At 43.4% G+C, this 23,419-nt stretch overlaps 1 protein-coding gene across 1 annotated transcript in view; it reads right to left on the bottom strand.

Moving 5' to 3' along the window:
• NT5DC1 (5'-nucleotidase domain containing 1) overlaps positions 1–23,337 on the bottom strand; it is a 197,657-nt gene extending 174,320 nt beyond the window's left edge. The window contains exons 1-6 of the mRNA XM_089777214.1: positions 22,994–23,337; positions 18,712–18,803; positions 15,719–15,790; positions 12,116–12,222; positions 10,731–10,810; positions 5,006–5,087 (exon numbers count right to left, since the gene is read on the bottom strand). Of these exons, the coding sequence (XP_089633340.1) occupies positions 5,006–5,087; positions 10,731–10,810; positions 12,116–12,222; positions 15,719–15,790; positions 18,712–18,803; positions 22,994–23,245 (685 nt within the window). The 5' untranslated portion in view covers positions 23,246–23,337. The remainder of the gene's footprint in view (positions 1–5,005; positions 5,088–10,730; positions 10,811–12,115; positions 12,223–15,718; positions 15,791–18,711; positions 18,804–22,993) is intronic.
• Positions 23,338–23,419: the final 82 nt, after the last annotated feature.

The following is a 23,419-nucleotide window of genomic DNA, read 5'->3' as shown; positions in this document are numbered from 1 at the left end:
CTTCTGTGGGAGAGTGTGACGGGTTAAAGTGTATAGAAGACAATAATCTCTGTGCTGGTGTGGGAGGGGCAGTGGAGCTGTGTTGTGGTGCCCAATAACGATAGGGGAACCAGCGGCTATGATGCTGAGGATAGTATTGCCAATTGGGATGCCATAGGGGGTATTGATATGTCATAATCTGTGCGCTCCATATGATGCATGTGCTCTCTCTGGGGATGAGTGTTGTGAGGAGTTGTAATAGCTTGGAATGGCCACCCACTGACCCGGAGGAGGAAACGCCCTTTCCTGAGCCATGGTGGGATCACCTGGATGACTCACCTAGGAGGAAGCCGGGGGCGGGCCAGGGATATAAAAGAGCTGCCTGCAAGGCCAGTTGGGGCCCTGCCAGAGAGGGATCCAGAAGCCTTCTCTACCCAGCCAGCAAGGGAGCAAGAGGTCTACACATCCCAGACAGCTGGGGAGCCAGAAGCCTCCCCAATCCCACCTGCTGAGGAACCAGAGCTGAAGGGGGGAACCGGAGCCGGAGGAAGAGGACAACTGGACTGGGCCTCCAGGCCCACTTCTGGAGGACTACCAAGTGAGCCTGTTGTTGTGGCCGGAGGTTCCCAACCTGTGCGGCCTGAAGAACCTGCCACGGAGTCAGGTACAAGGTACGGATGGGAGAATTGGAACTGGCCCAGGGATAGCCAACCTTCGTCTGGCTGAGGGTCAGTGGGCTGCAGTGTGGACCCCCACTGACCCCGATATAACAAGTCAGTGAGTTTTTGACTGGACCCATGCTGACCTAGCAGCTGACTACTGGCTGCTATTAAGGCCCCGGGTTTGGGCATGGTGGTGTAAGGAGGGCCCATGTCCCCCTGTCACCTCTTGATTTGGTGGCAGTCTCTCCTCCTGCAGTTTGCAGCCACAGGCAAAGTGCCTGAATCCCTCCTGAACAAGGAGACCAACTGCTTACCTGTGCTTACTGGCTGTGGACTTCACCTGGAATAAGCCCTTGCCCTGCCCTAAGGCTGGATTCCCTGAGGGTATGTCTACTCTACAGCGCTAATTCGAACTAACTTAGTTCGAATTAGTTAATTTGAACTAAGCTAATTCGAACTAACGCATCCAGACAAAAAACTAGTTTGAATTAACATTTTGCTAATTCGAACTAGCATGTCCACACAGAGTGGACCCTGAACCGGGGTTAAGGATGGCCGGAAGCAGTGCCGGCAGGGCATCAGATGAGGACTTAGAGCATGGAGCTGCTGCCTCAGGCTAGCCGAGGACTGTGCTTAAAGGGATCCGACCCCCACCCTGGACAGACAGTTCTCAGGGGTTCCCCGCTTGCAAAGCAGTCCTGGCTTGGAGTGCCCTGAGTGCCCACACTCGGCACATCACAGCACTCGGCCATCAGCCCGGCTGCACTTGCCGCAGGCTGCTATCTGGGGAGAGGGGGCAATTGGGGGGGCTGCAGGAGAGCTTCCACCCCCAGAAGCCCACAGAGCCAACCCAGTCCTCCCCATCAGGGGCTCGTACCCCAGTCCTCCCTCACTTCCTTCCACTTACCCTTCCCTAGCCCCCCTTTCTGATGTACAAAATAAAGGACAATTGTGTTCAAAAACAGAATCTCTCATTATTGAACAAAACTGGGGAAGACTGGGAAAAGGAGGTGGGAGAGGGGAAGAGAGAGGGGAGGGCAACTACAATGATGAGGGGTTTGGAACAGGTCCCTATGAAGAGAGGCTAAAGAGACTGGGACTTTTCAGTTTAGAAAAGAGGAGACTGAGGGGGGATAGGATAGAGGTCTATAAAAGCATGAGTGGGGTGGAGAGGGTGCATCAAGAAAAGTTAATTAGTTCCCATAATAGAAGGACTAGAGGACACCAAAGGAAAGGAATGGGTAGCAGGCTTCAAACTAGTAACAGAAAGTTGTTCTTCACAAAACAAAGAGTCAACCTGTGGAACTCCTTGCTGCAGGAGGCTGTGAAGGCTACAACTAGAACAGAGTTTAAAGAGAAGTGAGATCAAGTGATGGAGGTTGGGTCCATGGAGTGCTATTAGACAGGGGGTAGGAGTGGTGTCCTTGCCCAAAGTTTGTGGAAGGCTGGAGAGGGATGGCACAAGACAAATGGCTTCGTCACTGTCTTTGGTCCATCCCCTCCAGGGTCCCTAGGGTTGGCCGCTGTCGGCAGACAGGCTACTGGGCTAGATGGACCTTTGGTCTGACCCAGTACAGCCATTGTAAGCTCAGGGCTCAGGGTCGGGGGTCTCAGTGGACCACCTTGATTTTCATGCACACCTGCTCCTGGGTGGCCAGGCTGGCAGCTCTCCTGCCCTAGACGGCCACTTTCCTGTGCCTAATGCAGAGGTCGTGGACGAGGTCCACGATGTCCGCATTAGACCAGGCGGGTGCCCGCCTCTTGCGGTCCCGGCCAAACTCCCGGGAGCCGCCAGCCTAGTCCCGGGAAGAGGGGGAGGGTTGGGGGGCATCGGGTGGCTGGCTCGAGCCGTGTCAGGTGCAGGGTCTGCTGGCTGGGTGCTGGCAGGCTTGCACCTGGCATGGGCACCGTAGCCAGCCCGTGCCCCTTTAAGAGGTCCGGGGCCGGGAGGGGGGCAATAGAGTTTCCCTGGTGTTGGCCAGAGTAGCCACCAGGGAAACCTGGGGAGGCTAGCCTCCCACTAGTTCGAATTAAGGGGCTACACACCCCTTAATTCGAACTAGTAAGTTCGAACTAGGCTTAGTCCTTGTACAATGAGGTTTACCTAGTTCGAACTAAGCGCTCCGCTAGTTCGAATTAAGTTCGAACTAGCGGAGCGCTAGTGTAGCGCCTATCAAAGTTAATTCGAACTAACGTCCGTTCGTTCAAATTAACTTTGTAGTGTAGACATACCCTAACTATTTATTTGACTGATTAAGTGCTGCAGCCTCCCCTGCGTTTGGATGGGCTTCCTAACTGTTTAATTACTGCTGCCCTTGTCCTGCATTAGGGCCGGGCTACTAACTGTTTATTGACTGTCTATCTGGGCAGCCTACCTTGTGTTAGGGCGGGCTCATTAATGGGTTGGATCAGACTTGAACTGCATGTAGTGGGTTGGACTGGCCACCCACTGACCCAGAGGGGGACACTCCTCATTCCCCAGAGTGCACCCCAATGAGCTATAGGAGTACACACTCCTTGTCTCCCCTTGGCAGGCACTAATTTGCAATAATGTAGGTGAGTGTGGCGAGGGCAAAGAGCCTCACATTTACAGGGGGCAGCGCAAGCAATGCCAAGCTGAGGACTCGCTCGGGGACCTGGTTCTTGGTTCCTATCAATTACTGATGGAAAACGTGTTTTGCCACGTTGGGGAACGACAATGGCTTAATGCTTTATGCCTCGGGCCGAGTCTGACAGTGCTGGCAGTGGAGGCATTGGTGCTGTTGGAACCCCGGGAAATCTGGGGTCAGTCTACACCGTTGAGGGGGTGGGAGTTTGCCTGAACCTTTCTCAGTGTAGGAGGCGAAAGCCACACCGGGGGCTTGCAGGGCGTGCGCCAGTGCCAGCAGTGCCTTTGTTGATTCACAGCCCTTATCAGGCGCTTTGCAGGCTGTTTAGCGTGCGTTCTTGAGCCTGTTAGTGAGGTGGCTCATGCTTTTTGAATGCTCTAGGTGCCTGGTTCATCTCTCTTGCTTATTCATGATGGAGGAGCAGGCTGGTGAGGGCTTTGTTTTTGATTGCGCTTTTTGCAGTGAGAGGCTTGAGAGGTTCCTCTGAGGGGACATCACACTTGAGCCTTTATTGCCCCTGTTATGCGGGTGGGGGTGTAGGGCTTTGTCAAAGAACAGCATGTGTATTCTGAGCTCCCTATCCTTGTGAGCTCTTGCTGTCAGGCTGTGACAATGAATGCATTTTTGTGAGACATGCATCTCTCACAGGCAGCATTTGCATTTGCTATAGCCATCAGAGGCTGGCATAGAGTCCCGGCATTTCTCACTTTAATAGAAAGTCAGCATAAAAACTTTATCTACCTCATTCACAGATCAAACTGTCTACATTGACCTATTTATTTCAGTTCCAGTAAATATGAACCATAGTGTTATAGCATTTGTAATTAAAACATCTTCTTAACCCTTATTAAAACAAAGTTGTAATAGATTAATCTTTCGGCGAAACAGCATCATCATATCACTGGATCCAGGCAAAATTAGAGGGATAGGAATGTTCAGTGTTCATCAACAAAGTAAATGATTTGCTGAATACTCCCTTAATATTTTGCAAATATGTTTTGGTCTTGTTGAAAATCATAGTTAACGCAGGAACATATTTGTATACAGTGTCCATACATAAATTACAGTATTCTTCTTTTAAGTCATGGTAATTCCTTAAAATAGCACCCCACAAATGTACAAAATCACTCCTAATGCTTAAGCTGAAAGAAGGTGGAGTCTGTCCAGTGTAACCATTTCATTGTAAACATGCATAGAACACATTTTTATTTCTAATGAGGATCAATTTGAGTAACAAAGCAAATGTAGCAGTTTCTGCTTCAATAAATCTATAAGTAGACATGGACAGGTTAGATTTTTATTTGTAAATGTTTTTGTTTTCCCAATAGAAAAACAAATTTATAAAAAATATTTCCATCAACGAAAATCAACTTTTAAGGACTTGCAAAGTCAGTCAAATAAGAGACGGATTTTAAAATTTGTACTTAGTATTTTTTATAAGTGATGTTGACAATCTGTGATTTGATTGTTATAAAATTTTAATTTTTGAACCTCAATAACTACTTCCATTAAATAATTATTGTCTGATTCCCTATAATTTCCTGTAACTATTAAAATTTAAATAGCTAAAAATAAAAAATATTTGAAACCCATATTTTTGTGCAACTATAAAAGTTTAGATGGATCAAAATTTTAAAACATTATTTAAAAACTAAATATTGTTATTATCTGGTGAAGTTAACAAAACTGAATTTTGCCATGCCTCCAAATATTTTCAGCTATTGTAGTAAGCATGTCTTGAACGAAGTCACCTACCTTTAAAAGCTGAGGTTTTATAGTTATGTTGTACAGCAGCAATCACATCCTTCCAAAAGTTGTATTTTGTCCGTCTGCCATGCTGTAAAAGTAAAAAATAAATAAATAAAAATAATTGCCCCCCCCGTGAGTTTGTCTGATATCAGTTAATATGAGCTATTACATGAGAAAATAAAGTTAATGTCATCAATAAATAACAATTATTTGAGAGCAAAGTGTTATGGCCCGGGACTCACGAAATCAGGGTTCAGTAGCTGACTCTTCCATAGACTGTGTGTCATCTCGGACAGGTCACTCAGATCCAGATTTTTCAAGGTCCTTAGGCATTGCTTAACTCTGTTCTGCCATCCCATCTAACATAACTCTAGTCTACACTACTGACCTATATCGGTGTAACTGTGTTGCTCAGGCGTGTGAGCAACATCATTACACTCCTAAGTGACGTTGTGCCATGAAAATGATTAGAAAGGTAAATAAGATCAACCTACCAGTTTAAAAACAAAACCTGTGTCCTTGGAAACTGAATTTCATATATCAGTAATCAAGTGAATGAACCACTGATCTTACTCCCCAGTGTAGATGGTGCTATGTTGACAGAAGAGCTTCTCCAGCCAACATAGCTATGGTGATTCCAGGAGGTGGGAATAACTAAAATGCTGGGAGAGCTTTTTCCCATTGACTTACCAAGTGTCTTCATTAAAGTGCTACTGTGATACAGCTGCGCTGAGGCAGCATTTTAAGTGTAGATTTGCTTTTACAAGCCTGGGTCTTCATTTGAAAAGTGACTTAGACACTTATAAAAGTCGGTAAGACTTAGGTTCTTAGATCTGTCAAGTATTGTAAAACCATTAAAAATACCTTTAAAACATTTTTAAATATCTGGGCTTAAATCTCTCAATCTGTCTGTTCCACATCTGCCACCGAAGGATGTTTTCCTCGCTGACAAGAGTATTTAGAGGACAAATATTAAATGCTTGTGCCATGCCGAGAAACATGACGATAAAGAGGGCCATATAAGTACTTAGAACAACAACTGCAGATAATTCACTCGATACCGATATATGAAATTCAGTTCCCAAGGACAAAGGTTTTGTTTTTAAACTGGCAGGTTAATATTATTTACCTATCTAATCATTTTCATGGCATTTTTAACAAATTTCTGGTTGCCCCACATTCTTTCCTTACAAATGGCAAGAACATCCACTAAGACTCAGTGGCCCTGCCAATAACTCCTCCCCAATGACAGGTAATACATATATCTAAAAGCCTGGCTAAGCACAAATGTTTTACATCACACTTTGAAATCTGTTGAACCCCGCTCTGGCAAAATGAGCCAGGAAAACAATTCCACAGACAGACTGTCTCCATTCAAGAAAAGTACACTTTCACCATTCCTAGAAGGATCTATCTAGGAACTGACAGCAAAACTGTCTCTGCTGATCTCAATTTCCATCTCAGCATATAGGGAGAGAAGCAGTTTCTCAAATCTCTGAATCCCAGACCACTTAGTAACATCAGCAATTGCAATTAGTCTCTTGAAATATATCCAGAATTAAACAATCTTAAACACATGACAGATTAAAGGTGTTCCCATGCTCATAATAATGGTAAATAGCAGCAGGGTGCAGGTGTCATGGCTCCTTCCCCACTTTGGCATGATAAATGCAGATGTGGGGGCCAGCAAAAGTACACCAAAACCTTACCTTTCCAGGCTTTGATAAAAAACTTCCTCCCAAAATCTTAACAACCTAGATTTTGGGGATAAAACTCCACTGCCACAACCCAAGTACTGATAAGAAAATCAGGGGAGAGATCACTTAGGGAATCTCACCCCTAAAGTACAATTCAGGACTCAAAAATTAACCAATGCCAGGTTAAGAAAAGAAAAGAGAAAGAACTTTTATCATCACCACAATATTCCTGTTGCAAGCATAATGACTAGATGGAAAAGTTACAAAGTAATATACTCATGGGCTGTGTCTAGACTGGCAAGTTTTTCCAAAAAAGCAACTGCTTTTGCGGAAAAACTTGCCACCTGTCTACACTGGCCACTTGAATTTCCGCAAGAACACTGACGATCTCATGTAAAAAATCAGTGCTTCTTGCGGAAACACTATGCTGCTCCCATTCAGGCAAAAGTCCTTTTGCGCAAAAGCTTTTGCACGAAAGGGCCAGTGTAGACAGCTCAGATTTGTTTTGCACAAAACAGCCCCGATCGCGAAAATGGCGATCGGGGATTTTTTGCGCAAAAGCACGTTTAGATTGGCACGGACGCTTTTCTGCAAAAAGTGCTTTTGCAGAAAAGCGTCTGTGCAAATCTAGATGCTCTTTTCCGCAAATGCTTTTAACGGAAAACTTTTCTGTTAAAAGCATTTGCGGAAAATCATGCCAATCTAGACGTAGCCATGGAGGAGAAACCCACCATGGGCCAGGAGCTTAGTTACAAAATAGAGAAAAAGCATTTTTAAATGCACAGACATCAGATTCCATTTCCCAACCCATAAAACAATCAAACCTAACAGATTTATCTAAACTTTACCCTACTTACAGAAGAGTGAAGAGTCTATTCTTGGAGGGAGACATTCTGTCTGTCCCCCTCAGTAGATGGAGAGAAAACTGCCCAAGACAAAGGAGGGAAAAAACAAAAATTCCTCTGTCCCGGTTTGAAATTCCTCCCTACATTCCTATTGGCTGAACCTACCTGACTTAGGTAAGGTTAACCTCTTAGTTCTCAGGCTGCTGGCTAACCCTCATAATCATGACATCAGATAATACAATAAGAAATACTTTTTAAAAGGTTAATATTTGAGATGTAATGTATTATAAAAATGAATTTCTGTAGCAATGTTGGACTACCTTTGAGATCTTTATTTGGGGTAGCACATCTGCATTCAGATGGGAATAAAGACCCATTCAATAATGCTACAGGGCTGTAGAAATATCAGTTCTTCTGAATTTACCATCTCTGCCAGTCACTAAGAATATTGTAAGCAGTTTTTTGGGGATGCTGCAGATGTATACAAACTTAATGTCTGCTATGCTAATCATGGATTTACATGAGGGCTCTGTATAGAATCTGCTGCTGGGTCTTGGGTAAAGAAGGATTTTATTTTATTTTTTGGCTTTGACAGCCAGCAGATTGTAATTTATAAGGGTATCACTTCATTCATCACTTCCAGGACATATATTATGCTGAGCAGTGATGCTGTAGAGTGTTTATATCCCTGGAATATAAAGCCTATCTTGGCTTTTAGATTCCAGGGATTAGAAAATTTCAGAGCTGTGTTTTTTTAACTTGAATTGCACTGACTTTTTCAGCAAGCAGACCCAATAATAATATACAATATGAAAACATGATCCAAAAGCCAAGTATCAGGCTCTCAAATTCTGAATAACCATCAACAACTCAGTGAGACATAGCAGATTCCCCGGCACACAGTGAACTCATACAGTGAGAGAATGGTTCTGTAGGTAAGATACTAGGCTGGGACTTGCAAGCTTTCGACACAGTCTCCCACAATATTCTTGCCTGCAAGTTAAGGGAGTATGGATTGGATAAATGGACTGTAGGATGGACAGAAAGCTGGCTAGACTGTCAGGCCCAATGGGAGTGATCAATGGCTTGATGTCAGGTTGGCGGTCGGTTTCTAGTGAAGTGCCCCAAGGATCTGTTCTAGGGACGTTTTGTTAAACATCTTTATTAATGACCTGGATGAGGAGATGGATTGCACCCTCAGCAAGTTTGCAGATGACACTAGGGGGAGAGGTAGATATGCTGGAGGGCACAGATAGGGTCCAGAATGACCTAGACAGATTAGAGGATTAGGCCAAAAGAAATCTGATGAGGTTCAACAAGGACAAATGTAGAGTCCTGCACTTGGGATGGAAGAATTCGAAGCATTGTTACAGGCTAGGAACTGAATGACTAAGTAAGCAGTTCTGCAGAAAAGGACCTGGGGATTATAGTGAATGAGAAGCTGGATATGAGTCAACAGTGTGCCCTTGTAGCCAAAAAGGCTAATGCCATATTAGGTTGCATTAGGAGAAGCACTGCCAGCAGATCCAGTCAGGCTGGAGAAGGATGGCAGGAGATAAATTGCTTGATCATTGTCTTCGGTCCACCCTCTCTGGGGCACCTGGTGTTGGCCACTGTTGGCAGACAGGCTACTGAACTGGATGGACCTTTGGTCTGACCCAGTACGGCCGTTCTTATGTTCTTATCCAGAGAAGTGATTATTCCCCTTTATTCTGGTTTGGTGAAGACACATCTGTAGTGTTGTGTCCAGTTCTGGGCCCACCACTATAGAAAGGATGTGGACACATTGGAAAGGGTCTAGCAGAGGGCGACCAAATGATTAGGGGGCTAGAGCTCAAGACCTATGAGGAGAGACTGAGGGATTTGGGTTTGTTTAGTCTGCAGAAGAAAAGAGTGAGGGGGGATTTCAGCTTCTTGAAGGGATGTTCCAAAGAGAATGGAGAAAGGCTGTTCACAGTAGTGACAGATGGCAGAACAAGGAGTAATGGTCTCACGTTACAGTGGGAGAGATCTAGGTTAGATATTAGGAAAAACTATTTTACTAGTAGGGTGGTGAAGCACTGGAATAGGATACCTAGGGAGGTGGTGGAATCTCCATCCCTAGAGTTTTTTAACTCTCGGCTTGACAAATCGCTATCTGGGTTGATTTAATTGGGATTGGTCCTGCTTTGGGCAGGGGGCTGGACTTGATGACCTCCTGAGATTTCTTTTAGCACTATGATTCTATGATCTGGGTTTAATTACCTGGTCTGCCACAGACCACCCGTGTGACCTACAACTCATTAATTCTCTGTGCTTCAGTACTTCACTACTTCCCAGGAGAATTGTGAGGATAAACACATCAAAGATTTAGGAGCTCTGATAGTCTGATAAGGATACTCTTCCTTTAAACAGAGATAAAGCTTAGTATTATTAATCAGAATGAAAACTAACTATAGCAATGAAGGGATACATACTTTATTAAATAATATACATAAGTTCAACCTCCGTGCACTTTTCAATGAAACTTGAAGGCATTATGTTCAGGGGGAATTGTAGATTATTTAGATGAGGTAAGAACTACATACATGTCTCAGTAAAAAGCTCTATATATTCTTGTGATGACTGTACAAATATTGTCATCTAGAATTTCACCAGTGGTTTGGTTTAACACCTGCAAACTTCAAAATGATTCCACCTCTAGAGGTATATTCCCAGTTATACACTTATCTGTAGCATGTAGAGTTAATACGAGTATTAAAAATTTTCCATTGGAAGATTTAACCTTTTGAACCAACTTAACTATCTCTTTCTTAACAAGTCACTTGTAAGAGTTACATTATATCATATTTCAATTTCTAAGTTTTTAAGAATACCATTCTGAGTGCAAGAAAGACCTGAGATGGACAAGCACTTAACTATTCTTATGCTAGTTAAGTGTGCCCTCTGGTGGTGAAAGAATATATTTTGACCATACCATTGATCCTGATTCTGCTACTAAAGCACTTACAAACACTGTAGAATTGGAAGTATATAAGGATTTATATTTCATTTCTTAGCATAAGTGTCAAGAAAATTCATTAGTCAACATAGTGCTTTGTGTGTTTATAGATGGGAGGAGAGAAAGTGATGAGCAGAGAAAGGAAAAAAAATTTAAAAATTGCAATATTTTCTTTTCTATTAATGGGCTTGAAATTATATAATTCTTACCTGGTCTAAACAATCCACAATTCTGGCACAAAGAAGGGCTCCTGGCAGGTCAAAATAATTATCAAAGCAATAATATTTAGCTATAAAAAAAGAAAGAAACATTTGTTTGTAAACTATGCTGTATATTTTAATTGGGGGGAAAGCCTGTGTTTAAATGGTTAATTTTAAAATTCTCATTGTGTTTTTACTGGGAATAAATATTGGCCACTGGCAAATGTTACACGTGAGACTCTCTTTTTCTGGCTATCATTTTATTGCCAATACAAAATATTGCAGAACTAAGAAAGACAGTCACAAGGCTGCCTTTTGTGAACATCCTCACAAGTCTTAATGTAGAGGTATCTTAGCAGCAAGGCTGCAGACCACAGTGCTTTGTAGATTCCAGGCAGCACTGTGGCTCATAGCTCAGCCTGCTGTAACATGGACAGGCATCTGGGACTAAGCATATTGGGGGCTTCTCCAGAGCAGCCCAGGATATGAAAGGTGTAAAAGTGTTATGAAGACACCAACACCGCATTCCGGGGGCTGAGAGTTCCCTGCTGTGCCTTACAGAAGAACAGATCAGGATCTTACCCCAGGATTCCACTCCTGTAGACTTATAAGATATACAACTACCTACCCAACATGGGTAGCTATCTGTATACTTCAATGGAACTGTCCAAGAGCAAAGCTATGGATGTAATAACAGACTTCATCCTGAAAACTCTTATATGGTATTGACCTAAGCATTTTTAAATCCTTATATACTTTGTTCCTAAGGAGGCCAAGTTTATCTGAGCATCTGAACATCAAACCTCTGTATATATTATAAACTGTAAAAACTGAAGTCCCTCATTTATTGACAGAACAGGTACAGGCTAGGAATGCAAATTTCCCTCCTGAAATGGAGGAAAAGCGCTCCCCACAGGGGAGAGAATAGATCAGTCTCCAAGCCCATTCAGTTCTCTACATCTATACTTAGAGGCTGTCAATAACAGACAGTCCAGAGCAGTGAGATGGCAATGTGCGGAAGTTGTAAAGATCTGCAGACACTTTGCCCAAAATAATACAAGATGGTGGCCTCAGTGTAATTTCCCAAGGAAATCAAACCTATCCCAAAGGAAAATTTTACAAGCAAAACTAGACTAAGACCACCAACTTGTTTCACATGGGGGCAAAAAGCAATCAATCTTAACAACCTGTCATTGCTAACAAGAGCTCAGTATGAAGCTGAGAATTAGGTGATAATCTACATATGCCGTTAGCAATCCCCAAGACAACCAGCTCCCTACATTTTCCTAATTAAAAAATATGTTAAGTGTTTACGGGAAAAACTGCCTAACAGCAGCAAGTATTGCAGTAGCCAAGTTCATGAAGTTTAAAATAAAGAAATTATCTATATTTACCTGAGCGGGAGACCATTCCACTGAATGTTTTAAAGTGCTTCCATTCCCTCCTGCCATATATTTCCAAGATCTCTTCATGAGTCATACTTTTTGTACCATGGCTTGCCCTAATTGATGCATTGTGTGACAAAGATTACAATTATTTACAATCATTCAAATTTCCTATAGTGCACAGAATTTTGTGATAAATAATCAAATTCTGGTCTAGTCTATGTGATTGATGCTGCTCCCATTTCCTCTCCATTCAGTAATTTGTTCTTGGGGGAAAGGGAGAGATCTTTCTCTCAAATGCCGGGCTTGATTCTCTCACGACACAGAAGATACAGAAGTTCTCTGGTAAATTCATAGTGCCTTGCTGAAAATAAGATCACCAAATCTACCCTTTCATCTAAGGATGTTTTCTTTAATGATACAAATGATCCTCCTCTGCTCTGATTAAAAGGAATATGAACTGGGAAAAAATATATCTTTTGCAACAAGTATATGTCCCTCTTAACTGAGATCCCATCTATTAGTCTTGTTTCTTGTAAACATTCTTAACGGAATTGAGCACTCCTGTAGGCTATTGGTCAAAAGTCTTTGAGTCAAAAAATAAAGTAAAAAAGTCAAAACACATTTTATATTAATTTCAAACATATATGGATATCTTCTAAAATAGTTCCAATTATATTATTTTCAGGAGTGCCAAGAATCCATGTTCTGCGTCCAATTAACATATCTGAGGGAAAGCATGTAATTTCTTTTTTCTGCAGCATGCCAGCATTTTTTTCGAGATAACACTGTGTGATTTGCCATTGTGGACTCTAATCCAGTGATGAGCTCAGTGCAGGAAGGTTAATATAGCCACACAAAGTTATTTGCAGGAGTATTGCTTCTTGTACAGTCAGCTTCTAATTACTACCAGTTGTATGTAAGAGGTTTGTCCCGATTAGAACTTTTTCATAAGACAGGACTATGCAGCACTTTAAAGACTAACAAGATGGCTTATTAGGTGATGAGCTTTCATGGGCCAGACCCACTGCCTCAGAACAAATTGTGGAAGAAAATTGGCATGACCAGGGCTTGACAAATAATGCAATCTACTCGCCCGTGGCGAGTAGGTTACAACCCGGAAGAGCCGGGTTTGGGTGATCTGCGCATGTGCAGAACAATCTGCGCATGCGCAGATCGCCGGACAGCGCAGCAGGCAAGTGGGGCTCTCCACGGTTTGGCGAGCCCTGGGCATGACAATATATACCAAAGGGATACAATTAAAAAAAAAGTGAACACATATAAAATTGACAAATCAGATTTTAGAACAGAGAGGGGATGGGGGGAAGGTTAGCATCTATGAGATAATGATATTTGGGGTAATAATTGGGGAAGTTATCTTTGTAATGGGTAAGATAATTAGCATCTTTGTTAAGGCCCATTCCCATTCATAAAGTGTCAAATTTAAGCATGAATGACAGTTCTGAGGCTTCCCTTTGTAGTCTTGTGTTAAAGTCACTTTGAAGCAAGATGCATGTGGTCAGGTCATTGAGACAATGCCCAGTCTGGTTGAAATGGCAAGAAACTGTTTTTTCTTTGTGAAACTGTCTGATGTCTGTTTTGTGTGCTTTGATTCTTTGGCTAAGTGTCTGAGAAGTTTGTCCAATATACATAGCAGACGGACACTGTTGGTATATGATGGCATAAATTATATTTCTGGATGAAGAGGAATATGTGTTCTTGATCTTGTTACTAACATAGTTAGGTCCAATGACAGTGTCAGAAGAGTAAATATGTGGACAAAGCTGGCAACGGGGTTTGTTTTAAGGGAAAGTTCTAGGGTTGGTATTAGTGTGGTATGTCCTGTGGTTGTTGGTAAGAATCATCCTGAGGTTCGGTGGTTGTCTATAGGAGACTATGGCTACATCTCTATTACTTTTTCATAAGACACTTTGTTGGTGGATATTCATTCCACTTTTTAAATTTGCAATGAAAGTTGGGTTTTATTTTTTGTATTATCAGCATTTACACAAATTGTAAGTAGAAGAGGCAGAAAATTTGCAAATTTCAGAATGCTGTCTTTGGAAAAGAGTAGAGTTTTCCCACACTTTATTTTTACCACCTCAAAGTACAAGTTTTCCTATATCTTTTATAGCTAATGAGAAATGATTTTGTCCACCAGCTATCTAATGCTACTGTTTTGGCCTCAGTGCTGTGAAGACATAAGCATGCATTTAACTTGGTACACTGTGATTAGTCTTCTTGAAGTAAATGACAATATTTCCACCACATAAAGGTAAATACAGGATCAAGGCCTATGAATACGATAGTTTGACATATCAGGTAAACAAGCAAAAGTAGTTTCAGTAACTATACTCACTCCAAGAGTCCTCTATGGAAAAAACAGTACAGGTTGAACCTCCAAATCTGGGGATCTCTGGTCTGGCAACATACATGGTCCTGCAGGGCCATGGATGATGCTGGACCAAAGAGACTGGGAGGCCAGGATTGAGAGCCAACTGGCAGAATGCAGGGCTGGGGAGCCCTGGCTGGCCCAGCAGTGGCTGGACCAGGCAGCGGCTGCAGAGCCCCAGACAGGCTAGGGAACCCCTGCGTCAGCAAGGCTTGGCGGGTGGGAAGCCCCACCCTAGCAAGGGAACTCCCAATATCAACAGTGCCAGGCAGTGAACGGGGAGCCCCTATCCTAGCCAGGGAACCCCCTCAGTGGCAGTGGGTCAAGGCAGCAGCTGTGTGATCCCAGGCCAGGGAATCCCCAGCAGGAGTAGGACTGGCCCCAGCAATGAGGCTGGCAGGGAACCTCAGGGAAGTGCCAAAGGGAGGGGGGCCAGGTGACTAGTCCTGGCCAGGGAACCACTTGGAATCCCCAATGGCAGTGGGGCTGTGGTGGCCAGATGGTCCCAGCAAGGAAATCTCTGGTGAGAGCGGGGCTAGGCAGGGGAGCCTTGGCCGGGCTCCCCCAGGGAACAAACATTCAGCAGCAGTGGGGCTGGCAGTGATCTGGGTGGGTGGCAGGCAGATGGCCCTGGCAGGAGAGCCCTGGGGAACCCCCAGAGACAGCAGGGCTATCAGCGACCAGACGGGGAATTCTGGTGGCAGTATGGGCAGCAGGGTGGAAGCTGTAGCCTTGGGAGTTCTAGGGAGAGGAACTCGGGAGTAAGGTGCCAATAGAGGAGCACTGACCTCCCCTGGTTCGGCAAACTCCCTAGTTTGGGACACCTCAGGTCCCCAGGCTGCTGGACCAGGGAGGTCCAAGCTGTAGCACACCAATTTCCTCAGACAGCATCCACTAACATAGCTTGGAAATCACAAAGGAGTACAATATCAAAACATTAAGCAGTTATTTAAAAAAAAAAAAAAAAAAAAGAGAGAGAAATGTTTCAAACTAGCAACTAAAAGTGACTTTTATTGTGCCATTATTTATAAAAGACCGATCACCAAAAAGTTACATATGTACCTTTAAAGCAGATTGCACACAGAGTTATACATATTGCACTTAGTAATAAATAAATACATATAGTGACTACTGTTATAAATATTTATAGCTGTTCCAATCATCAGATGCAGGCTTTAAATTATGCAATTTTTCTAGATGTAAAAATTAAAGAATATTACCTCATAATTGTTCCATCTCCAGCAAGCTTAAGAAAGTTTCCATCTTCCAGATCCAAGGCTAATCCTTTAAAGCTAAAATTAAGTTTATTTAAAAGAAGAAACAAGAAAAGTAGTAATTAGATAAGAAATTTTATCTGACAGATAGTGAAGCACAGACGTTTCAAATGATATACAGTTATAACTAGAATGCAATTTTGCAACACAAAGAGAAGCCTTCAGTCTCTAAAGACTTTCACACGAGTAACTTTATAACTCGGCTACCCTCTGAAGCTCCTTTATTTATACAAGTAAACATATGAGGTGAAATCCTAGACATACTAAAGTCAATAACAAAACTCCTCTGATTTCAATGGGACCAGGATTATTCCAAACTCAGTAAGATTACTCATATCAATAAACATAATTTATAAGTGTTTGGAGGATGAGGGCCTAAATTTCCACAGCCCAAGTGTGTGCATTTTAGCTATTTGGAATTTTATATTAAGAAGTAACAATATCTAATTAAGCGACGAGGAGTCCTGTGGCACCTTATAGACTAACTGAAGTGTAGGAGCATAAGCTTTCATGGGCAAAGACCCACTTCGTCAGATGCATGTAGTGGAAATTTCCAGAGGCAGGAATAAATATGCAGGCCAGGATCAGGCTGGAGATGACCAGGTGGATCCAATCAAGGAGGATGAGGCCCACTTCTAGCAGCTGATCTGGAGGTGTGAATTCCAAGAGAGCAGAAGCTGCTTTTGTAGTTAGCATGCCATTCACAGTCTTTGTTTAATCCAGAGTTGATTGTGTCAAACTTAAAGAAGAACTGTAGCTCAGCAGTTTCTCTTTGAAGTCTGGTCCTGAAGTTTTTTTGCTGCAGGATGGCTACTTTTAGATCTGCAATTGTGTGTCCAGGAAGATTGAAGTGTTCCCCTACAGGTTTTTGTATGTTACCATTCCTAATATCAGATTTGTGTCCATTGATTCTTTTACGTAGGGACTGTCCTGTTTGGCCAATGTATATAGCAGTGGGGCATTGTTGGCACATGATGGCATATATTACGTTGGTGGATGTGCAGGAGAATGTACCAGTGACAGTATGGAGGAGAATGTACCAGTGACAATTTCCACTACATGCATCTGACGAAGTGGGTCTTTGCCCACGAAAGCTTATGCTCCTACACTTCAATTAGTCTATAAGGTGCCACAGGACTCCACGTCGCTTTTGCAGATTCAGACTAACACGGCTACCCCTCTGATAAATATCTAATTAGTTAATAGTAGGTAGTTACTTGGGCTCACTACTAGTTAGAATGGACAAATGACTACCTGTCAGCCCAAGCATTAACGGGTGTTTTATTATAGTTCAACATGAAGGTAAAACTACAGTGCAATTTCATTAATCTGAAACATTTAAGATACATTCAGATAAATAGAAGTTCATGTAATTAGGACAAGAAGCCAAGTAATGATTTATATTGTTTGGAGAAGCAAAGAATGGAAAACATACATATGATTCAACCGCAGCCATACAGAATGAACTCTGGAATTTTTAAAGCCCTCTCATATCCACACAATATGCATATATTCATATCGTGATGTTTCAGTATATAAAAGTAACACTGAGATGAAAAGACTACCATAATTTAGCAAATATAACCTGTAGGTTATATTCGTTTTTACAAATCCTGCCCTCCTCCCCCCACAGGGTATACTCGGGTGTGGGGTATACCAAATTTTTTTTACACACCATTTCACAGCACGGTTCCTCTGCAGCCTCCAGCCAGTGAGCACTCCCCGGCCCAGTTCCTGCGCAGCCTCCAGCCTCTGGGCGGGGGAGCGCTCACCACCCGATTCCTCCACAGCCGTAGGAAGGGGCAGAGGGAGCGCTCATCCAGCTGTGCAGGAACCGAGCAGTGAGCACTCCCCCGCCCGGTTCCTGCACAGTCTCCAGCCTCCAGATTCCAGGCGGTGAGCGCTCACTGCCTGATTCCTCCGCAGCCGTAGGAAGGGGCAGGGGGAGTGCTCATCCCGCTGCACAGGATCCGGGCAGTGAGTGGCTGCCTAATTTCCCTCTTTTCCCCACCATAAATATACCCCCGGCAGAGCCTTGTATACCCTGCGGGTTATACTCATGTGCAGGGTATACAAGATTTTTTTAACTCAAAAAGCAAAAACCACGGGGTATATTTGGGAGCGGGGTATATTAGCTAAAAGACGGTACTCCAAATATAGATATCTCACTCCAAATGCTAACATTGTAAATGAATAAACCAAACAACATTTTATCTGAAATAGGATCATATTAAAAAGTAATCACATTGAAAACACTATATTAGCTTTTAGACCTAAAATGAAAACTATATTAGCTATTGTTTTGATTCACCAGTAAGTGCATACATATTACATTGCCTTTATCTTTGGAACTGGAACACGTTTTAAACGGCTAATCTAGAGCCAAGAGATCCAGGTTTTTAATATAGGTCAGTATCTTGCCTGTTCACAAATGAAAAATATTAAGAGTGGAAGAAATTTAAGACATGCACATGTGATGACACTGACAAAAAAGCTTATGCCTAGGGTTCTAAAACCACAATTTACTTGCTGCAACACTATGAGAAAGTCAATTAAATTCTATGCAATTTAGTTTTCTCCCACCATAAAATGAGGATAATATTTACTAGTTTTTATAAAATCTATATGTAATGGCTCAGAATTTATTAAAGCTGGTTGACAAATCTCAACTTTTTCAAAAGGAGAGAATTTTAATTTAATGTTTTTTTCAAATTTTTTGAAACCTTTAAATTAAGAAAATTTTAACCAGCTCTGCCATTTATTATTTTGGAATTGTGTCATTCAATATAATTTGACTTTTAAAAAATGATTTAGGAACTTGAGATAGGTTCTTTGGTGGGTCTCACAATCATAACAGCTCTTTAGTAAGACAAGTTATTTTCCCAGCCCCACAAAAATTGTGGAATCAAGGAAATAAGAAACTTTTAAAAAATACTTACCAAAAGTCCCAGCTTTCTGGAGTTATACTCAGCAAGCCTTTATCATAACCCTTCTCAGTTACCAGGTACTGGGCAAAACTATCATATATAAGCTATAAATTAAAAAAAAAAGAAAAAAGAAAAACTTTCCTTACCCATACAAGTAAAATGGGTGATTAATATGAGAACTTATCCCTGAATTTATAAATCAATTCTTAATTTTAATTAATTTTTAAATAATCATGAGTCACAGCAACATTTAAAATACTGTTTGCCATTGTTTCTGCAGTACGATGAAATTTCAAGAATTAAGTAACAACAGACAGAAAATATGTACAATTTTATTTTGGCAAAAAAGCCAAAACATTGCAGAGCTGAATTTCTGAGAACACTTTGTGAAAGCTATGTAATACATTAATGTTACATGTATAGCAGCACATAAAAAAACCCTGTCAACTAGTCATTTCCTAGAGCCAGAAAAGCTTTAGTTCAGACAAATGCTGTTGAAAGTGGAAGTCAGGCTATTGAAAAGTTGACATCTTAACCATTTTTTGAAGGACAATTGTATTGTCAACTAAATTACTTTTTTTTTTTTTCAAAAATGGATCTCTCAGTGGAAAACTTTGGATATTAATTTTTCAATATCAAAATCCAAAATCCAGTGACTCATCGTGTGATCATAATGAACTGTACCTATCAAAGCTGGTTTACCAATAACAACAGGAGCCATCACAAATATTAATTACTGAAAATCATCCTGCAACATTCTGTGAATGAATGTAGACATTATGGCTACGTCTACACTGTTCTTGCAGCTGTTCTTGCACAAAAACTTGCCGGGTATCTACACTGCACGCACGTTCTTGTGCAAGTAAATTTACAGTCTAGCATCGGAAAAAAGGGCTTGTTCCGCAAGTGTTATTTCTCTCCCCACGAGGAATAAGCCCTTTTGCGCAAGAGGGCAGTGTAGATAGGCAACATGAATTTCTTGTGCAAGAAACCTCTATGGCTAAAATGGCCACCAGAGCTTTCTTGTGCAAGAGAGGATCCACACTGCCACAGACGCTCTTGCACAAAAACACATCTCTTCCACAAAAGCACATGCCAGTAGTATAGACATGCTCTTGTGGAAGACTTTTTGTGCAAGAACTCTTCCGCAAAACAGTTCTTGCGCAAGTAGCTGCCAGTGTAGATGTAGCGTATAGGTGGAAGGAAAAAAGAAAAGGGACAAGGCATATGCAAGTCTTGCAAAACATTCTAGAGTGTAAACTTGCAACTAGATGGTATTTAAGGAAGAAACAAAAGTCAATGAAACAACATGGGGAAACAAAAGGAAAAACTATGTAGCACTTTAAAGACTAACAAGATGGTTTAATAGGTGATGAGCTTTCATGGGCCAGACCCACTTCCTCAGATCATATTCTGGAAGAGAACTGGCATGACCATATATAGCAAAGGAATACAATGAAAAAAGTGAACACATTATTAACTGACAAATCAGATTTAGTACAGAAGGTGAGTAGGGACCTTGGGCAGCAGCCCCTGCTGGAAGCAAGGAGCCAGGATATAATAGCAGCCTGGCTCTGACCTCTGAGCCTGAGGACGAGCCTGGCTGAGAGCAAGTAACTAAGGGTGTGTCTAGACTACCTAGTTTTGTCGACAAAAGTGGACTTTTGTCGACAAAACAATACCAGCGTCTACACTACCGCGGAGTTCTGTCGACATAACGTCAACAGAACTCAGCGGTTTTGTTGACGCTGGTATACCTCATTTTACGAGGCAAAACGCCTTCTGTCGACAGAGTTCTGTCAACAGAAGGTGTTATTGCCTGTAATGTTGCGTCCAGACTACGGAGTTCTGTCGACAAAGCGGCTTGCTTTGTCGACAGAACTCCATGTGTCTGGACGCAAATTGTCGACGGAAGTTTTGTCGACAGTATCTGTCGACAAAACTTCCGTCGACAAAACGCGGTAGTCTAGACGTACCCTAAGAGCATGGTGGGCAGAAAGGCTGTAGCTGAAGCCCACCCTCTCGCCTTGGGGTAACAGCATGATTTGTGAGCAGTTTTCTTGTTTATTTTCCAGCTCCTGCATGAAGCTGTGAAATTGACAATGACAACCAACAGCTGACCTAAATAACCCATAATCTACATGGACACTACGTCACCCTAGCTACACCAACACAAGTCCTACGCCTTTTGTGGAGATGGAGTAATTATGTTGCTATAGCAGGGCATGTACATTGGTGGAAGCAAGGCTGTAGTGCAGTGGTGGACAATCTGCAGCCCATGGACCGCATCCAGCCCACTGGGGTTCTCCATATGATCCACCAGACACTTTGTTTACCATTGCCCATGTGCAGGGTTTCCATCCACATAGTTTTTTCGGCCCAGCATTCCTGAAGTGACATGCCTAGGCTCACTGGATAACTTGATGGTTACATGTAGGAGAGTACATAATCAGGCCTCCTGGAGCATTTAGATGTCTTCTTGTAGCTAGCATTTATCACTTAATCCTGATACAGTGGCAGCAGTGCAAGGTGGCAGGCGTGAACTACCTACCCTCCTACGCATAACCATGTAACCGCTGAAGTTTTCAGTAGTTACACAATTACTTAACTAAATGCATTTTAACATCGCTAGTGTAGACCAGGCCTAAGCTTTATAAGAAGCATTTCCAGCACATATTCACACTCAAGACATTTTTGTGAAGTAAGGCAATGTGAAACAGATGAAAATAAACAGTTCCTCACCTCTCCCTCCCAGTAAGAACAACAGATTCTGAAGCTTCAGAAAGAAGCTGCATGCTCATATGCTAAACATTTTATTTTAAGCACCTAAGATTTCACTAGTCATCAAATGAAGATGAGTCATCCAAAAATATTAAAGGCCTGAATTTCAAAGACGCTAAGATCTTACCACGCTCTTCAATGGTAGCTGCCTCTGCATTCAACAGCTATAAAACTCAGCTCCTAAGAGTGTTACAGCTACAAAGGCTAAGAAAATCGAACATTTGGCATTTTGTCTACACTTGAAATACTCTAGCTGTGCCACTGTAGCACGTCTCTATGGACACCACTTACACTCATACAATCATAGAATCCCAGGGCTGGAAGAGAGCTCAGAAGGTCATCAAGTCCAACACCCTGCCCAAAGCAGGACCAACCCCAACTAAATCATCCCAGACAGGACTTTGACAAGTCAGGAGTTAAAAAACTCTAGGCATGAAGATTCCTAGGTAACTCATTCCAGTGCTTCACTACTCTCCTAGTAAAATAGTTTTTCCTGGACCTCTCCCATCACAACTTGAGACCATTACTCCTCGTTCTGCCATCGGTCACTACTGAGAACAGCCTCTCTCCATCCTCTTCCAAACCTCCCTTCAGGTAGTTGAAAGCTACTATCAAATCCCTGCTCATCTTCTCGTCTGGAGACTAATTAAGCTCAAATCCCTCCTCCTCTCCTGGTAAATCATTGGGGGATGGGGAATGTCTCCTATTGCTGTAGTTAATCTTCCTCTCCCAGAGGCGGTAAGAATTGTTCTGTTACCCTAACGCGGTCAACACCACTATGTGACTTGGGGTGTGAATTTTTCAGGGCTGAGCAACACAGCCAGGTCAAAGCCAAGCCTGACTCCATTCACTTTACTTGGGCTCAAATTTCTACTGAATTAGAATGGGACAGAGATCAAAACAGATAGTTTTGGTTTAAGCTTCCAAGAAGGTGTAACTAAACACACATGCATATAGCAAATTTAATCTCAACAAGATCCAGAAGTACATTCTACTTAAGATGCGTCCCTACTAAATTTTCAGAACCTGAGTTAAAAATCTCCCCCCACCCCCAAGTACCCTTATTAAAACAATGGTGTAAGTTTGCCCAGCTGCTCACAATTTAAAAAGCGGGGCAATGTCAACAAAAGCAGCGGAGCTAGTCAGCCTCCTGACCAGCTCTGCAGCTTCCCATGAGAACACCCCAGGGAGCTCTGGCTTGCAGCCAGCTCTGGGCGGGGGGGTGGCAGCTACAAGCTGGGCACAAGAACGTATGGGCGGGGCCTCGCTTCTCGGGCCGGGCCGGGCCGGGCGCCGTGCAGCCGAGGAGCAAGAGAAAGCAGCGCGCGCCTCCTCGCGTGCCCCGCTGCAGCCAACCCAGGCAGAGACGCCCAGGGACCTGCTGCAACCCCTCCCCGAACTGCCCGGGCTGGGCGGCTGCCAGGGGTTTCCCCAGCTGCAGGCGGGGCGGGAAAGGCTGCAGCAAAGCTGGCTCCGCAGCTCCGGGAGCCCAGCCCAGCCCCCCGCCACTCACCCGGGCGGTCTCCGGGAGGTGGTAGCAGCACAGCGTGTGGTCCAGGTCGAAGCCGATGGCGTCGCAGGCGGCCAGAGAGAAGGGCCGGGTCATTGCTGCGCGGGCGGCGCCGGGGCTGGCCACGGGAAAGGGAAGCGGCGCTGCTACTGCTTCCTGCCGCGGCTGCTCCCCACGCGCTGCTGCCGGCCCGCCCTCGCCGCTCCCCAGGAGCTCACCTGCTCCCGCCCGGGCAGGGGTGACCTGTGCTGGCATCCCGGAGGCGCAGCGCCCCCCTCTGTCCCTGCTTGCAGCGTAATTGCTAAATGAGGTGTCCCCCCAACCCCGCCGGCACCAGCCCTCCGGGGACCTGCCCCTCTCCCCTGCACCGTGTGGCACTGCTCGCCCGGCCACGTATGCGGGGCGCTGGCTGATGGGGGCTTCAGGGAG

The sequence above is a fragment of the Pelodiscus sinensis genome, chromosome 3, assembly GCF_052426305.1.
Source record: "Pelodiscus sinensis isolate ZL-2025 chromosome 3, ASM5242630v1, whole genome shotgun sequence".
NCBI classification, from domain to species: Eukaryota; Metazoa; Chordata; order Testudines; family Trionychidae; genus Pelodiscus; species Pelodiscus sinensis.
This window is presented reverse-complemented; position numbering and strand designations above follow the sequence as displayed.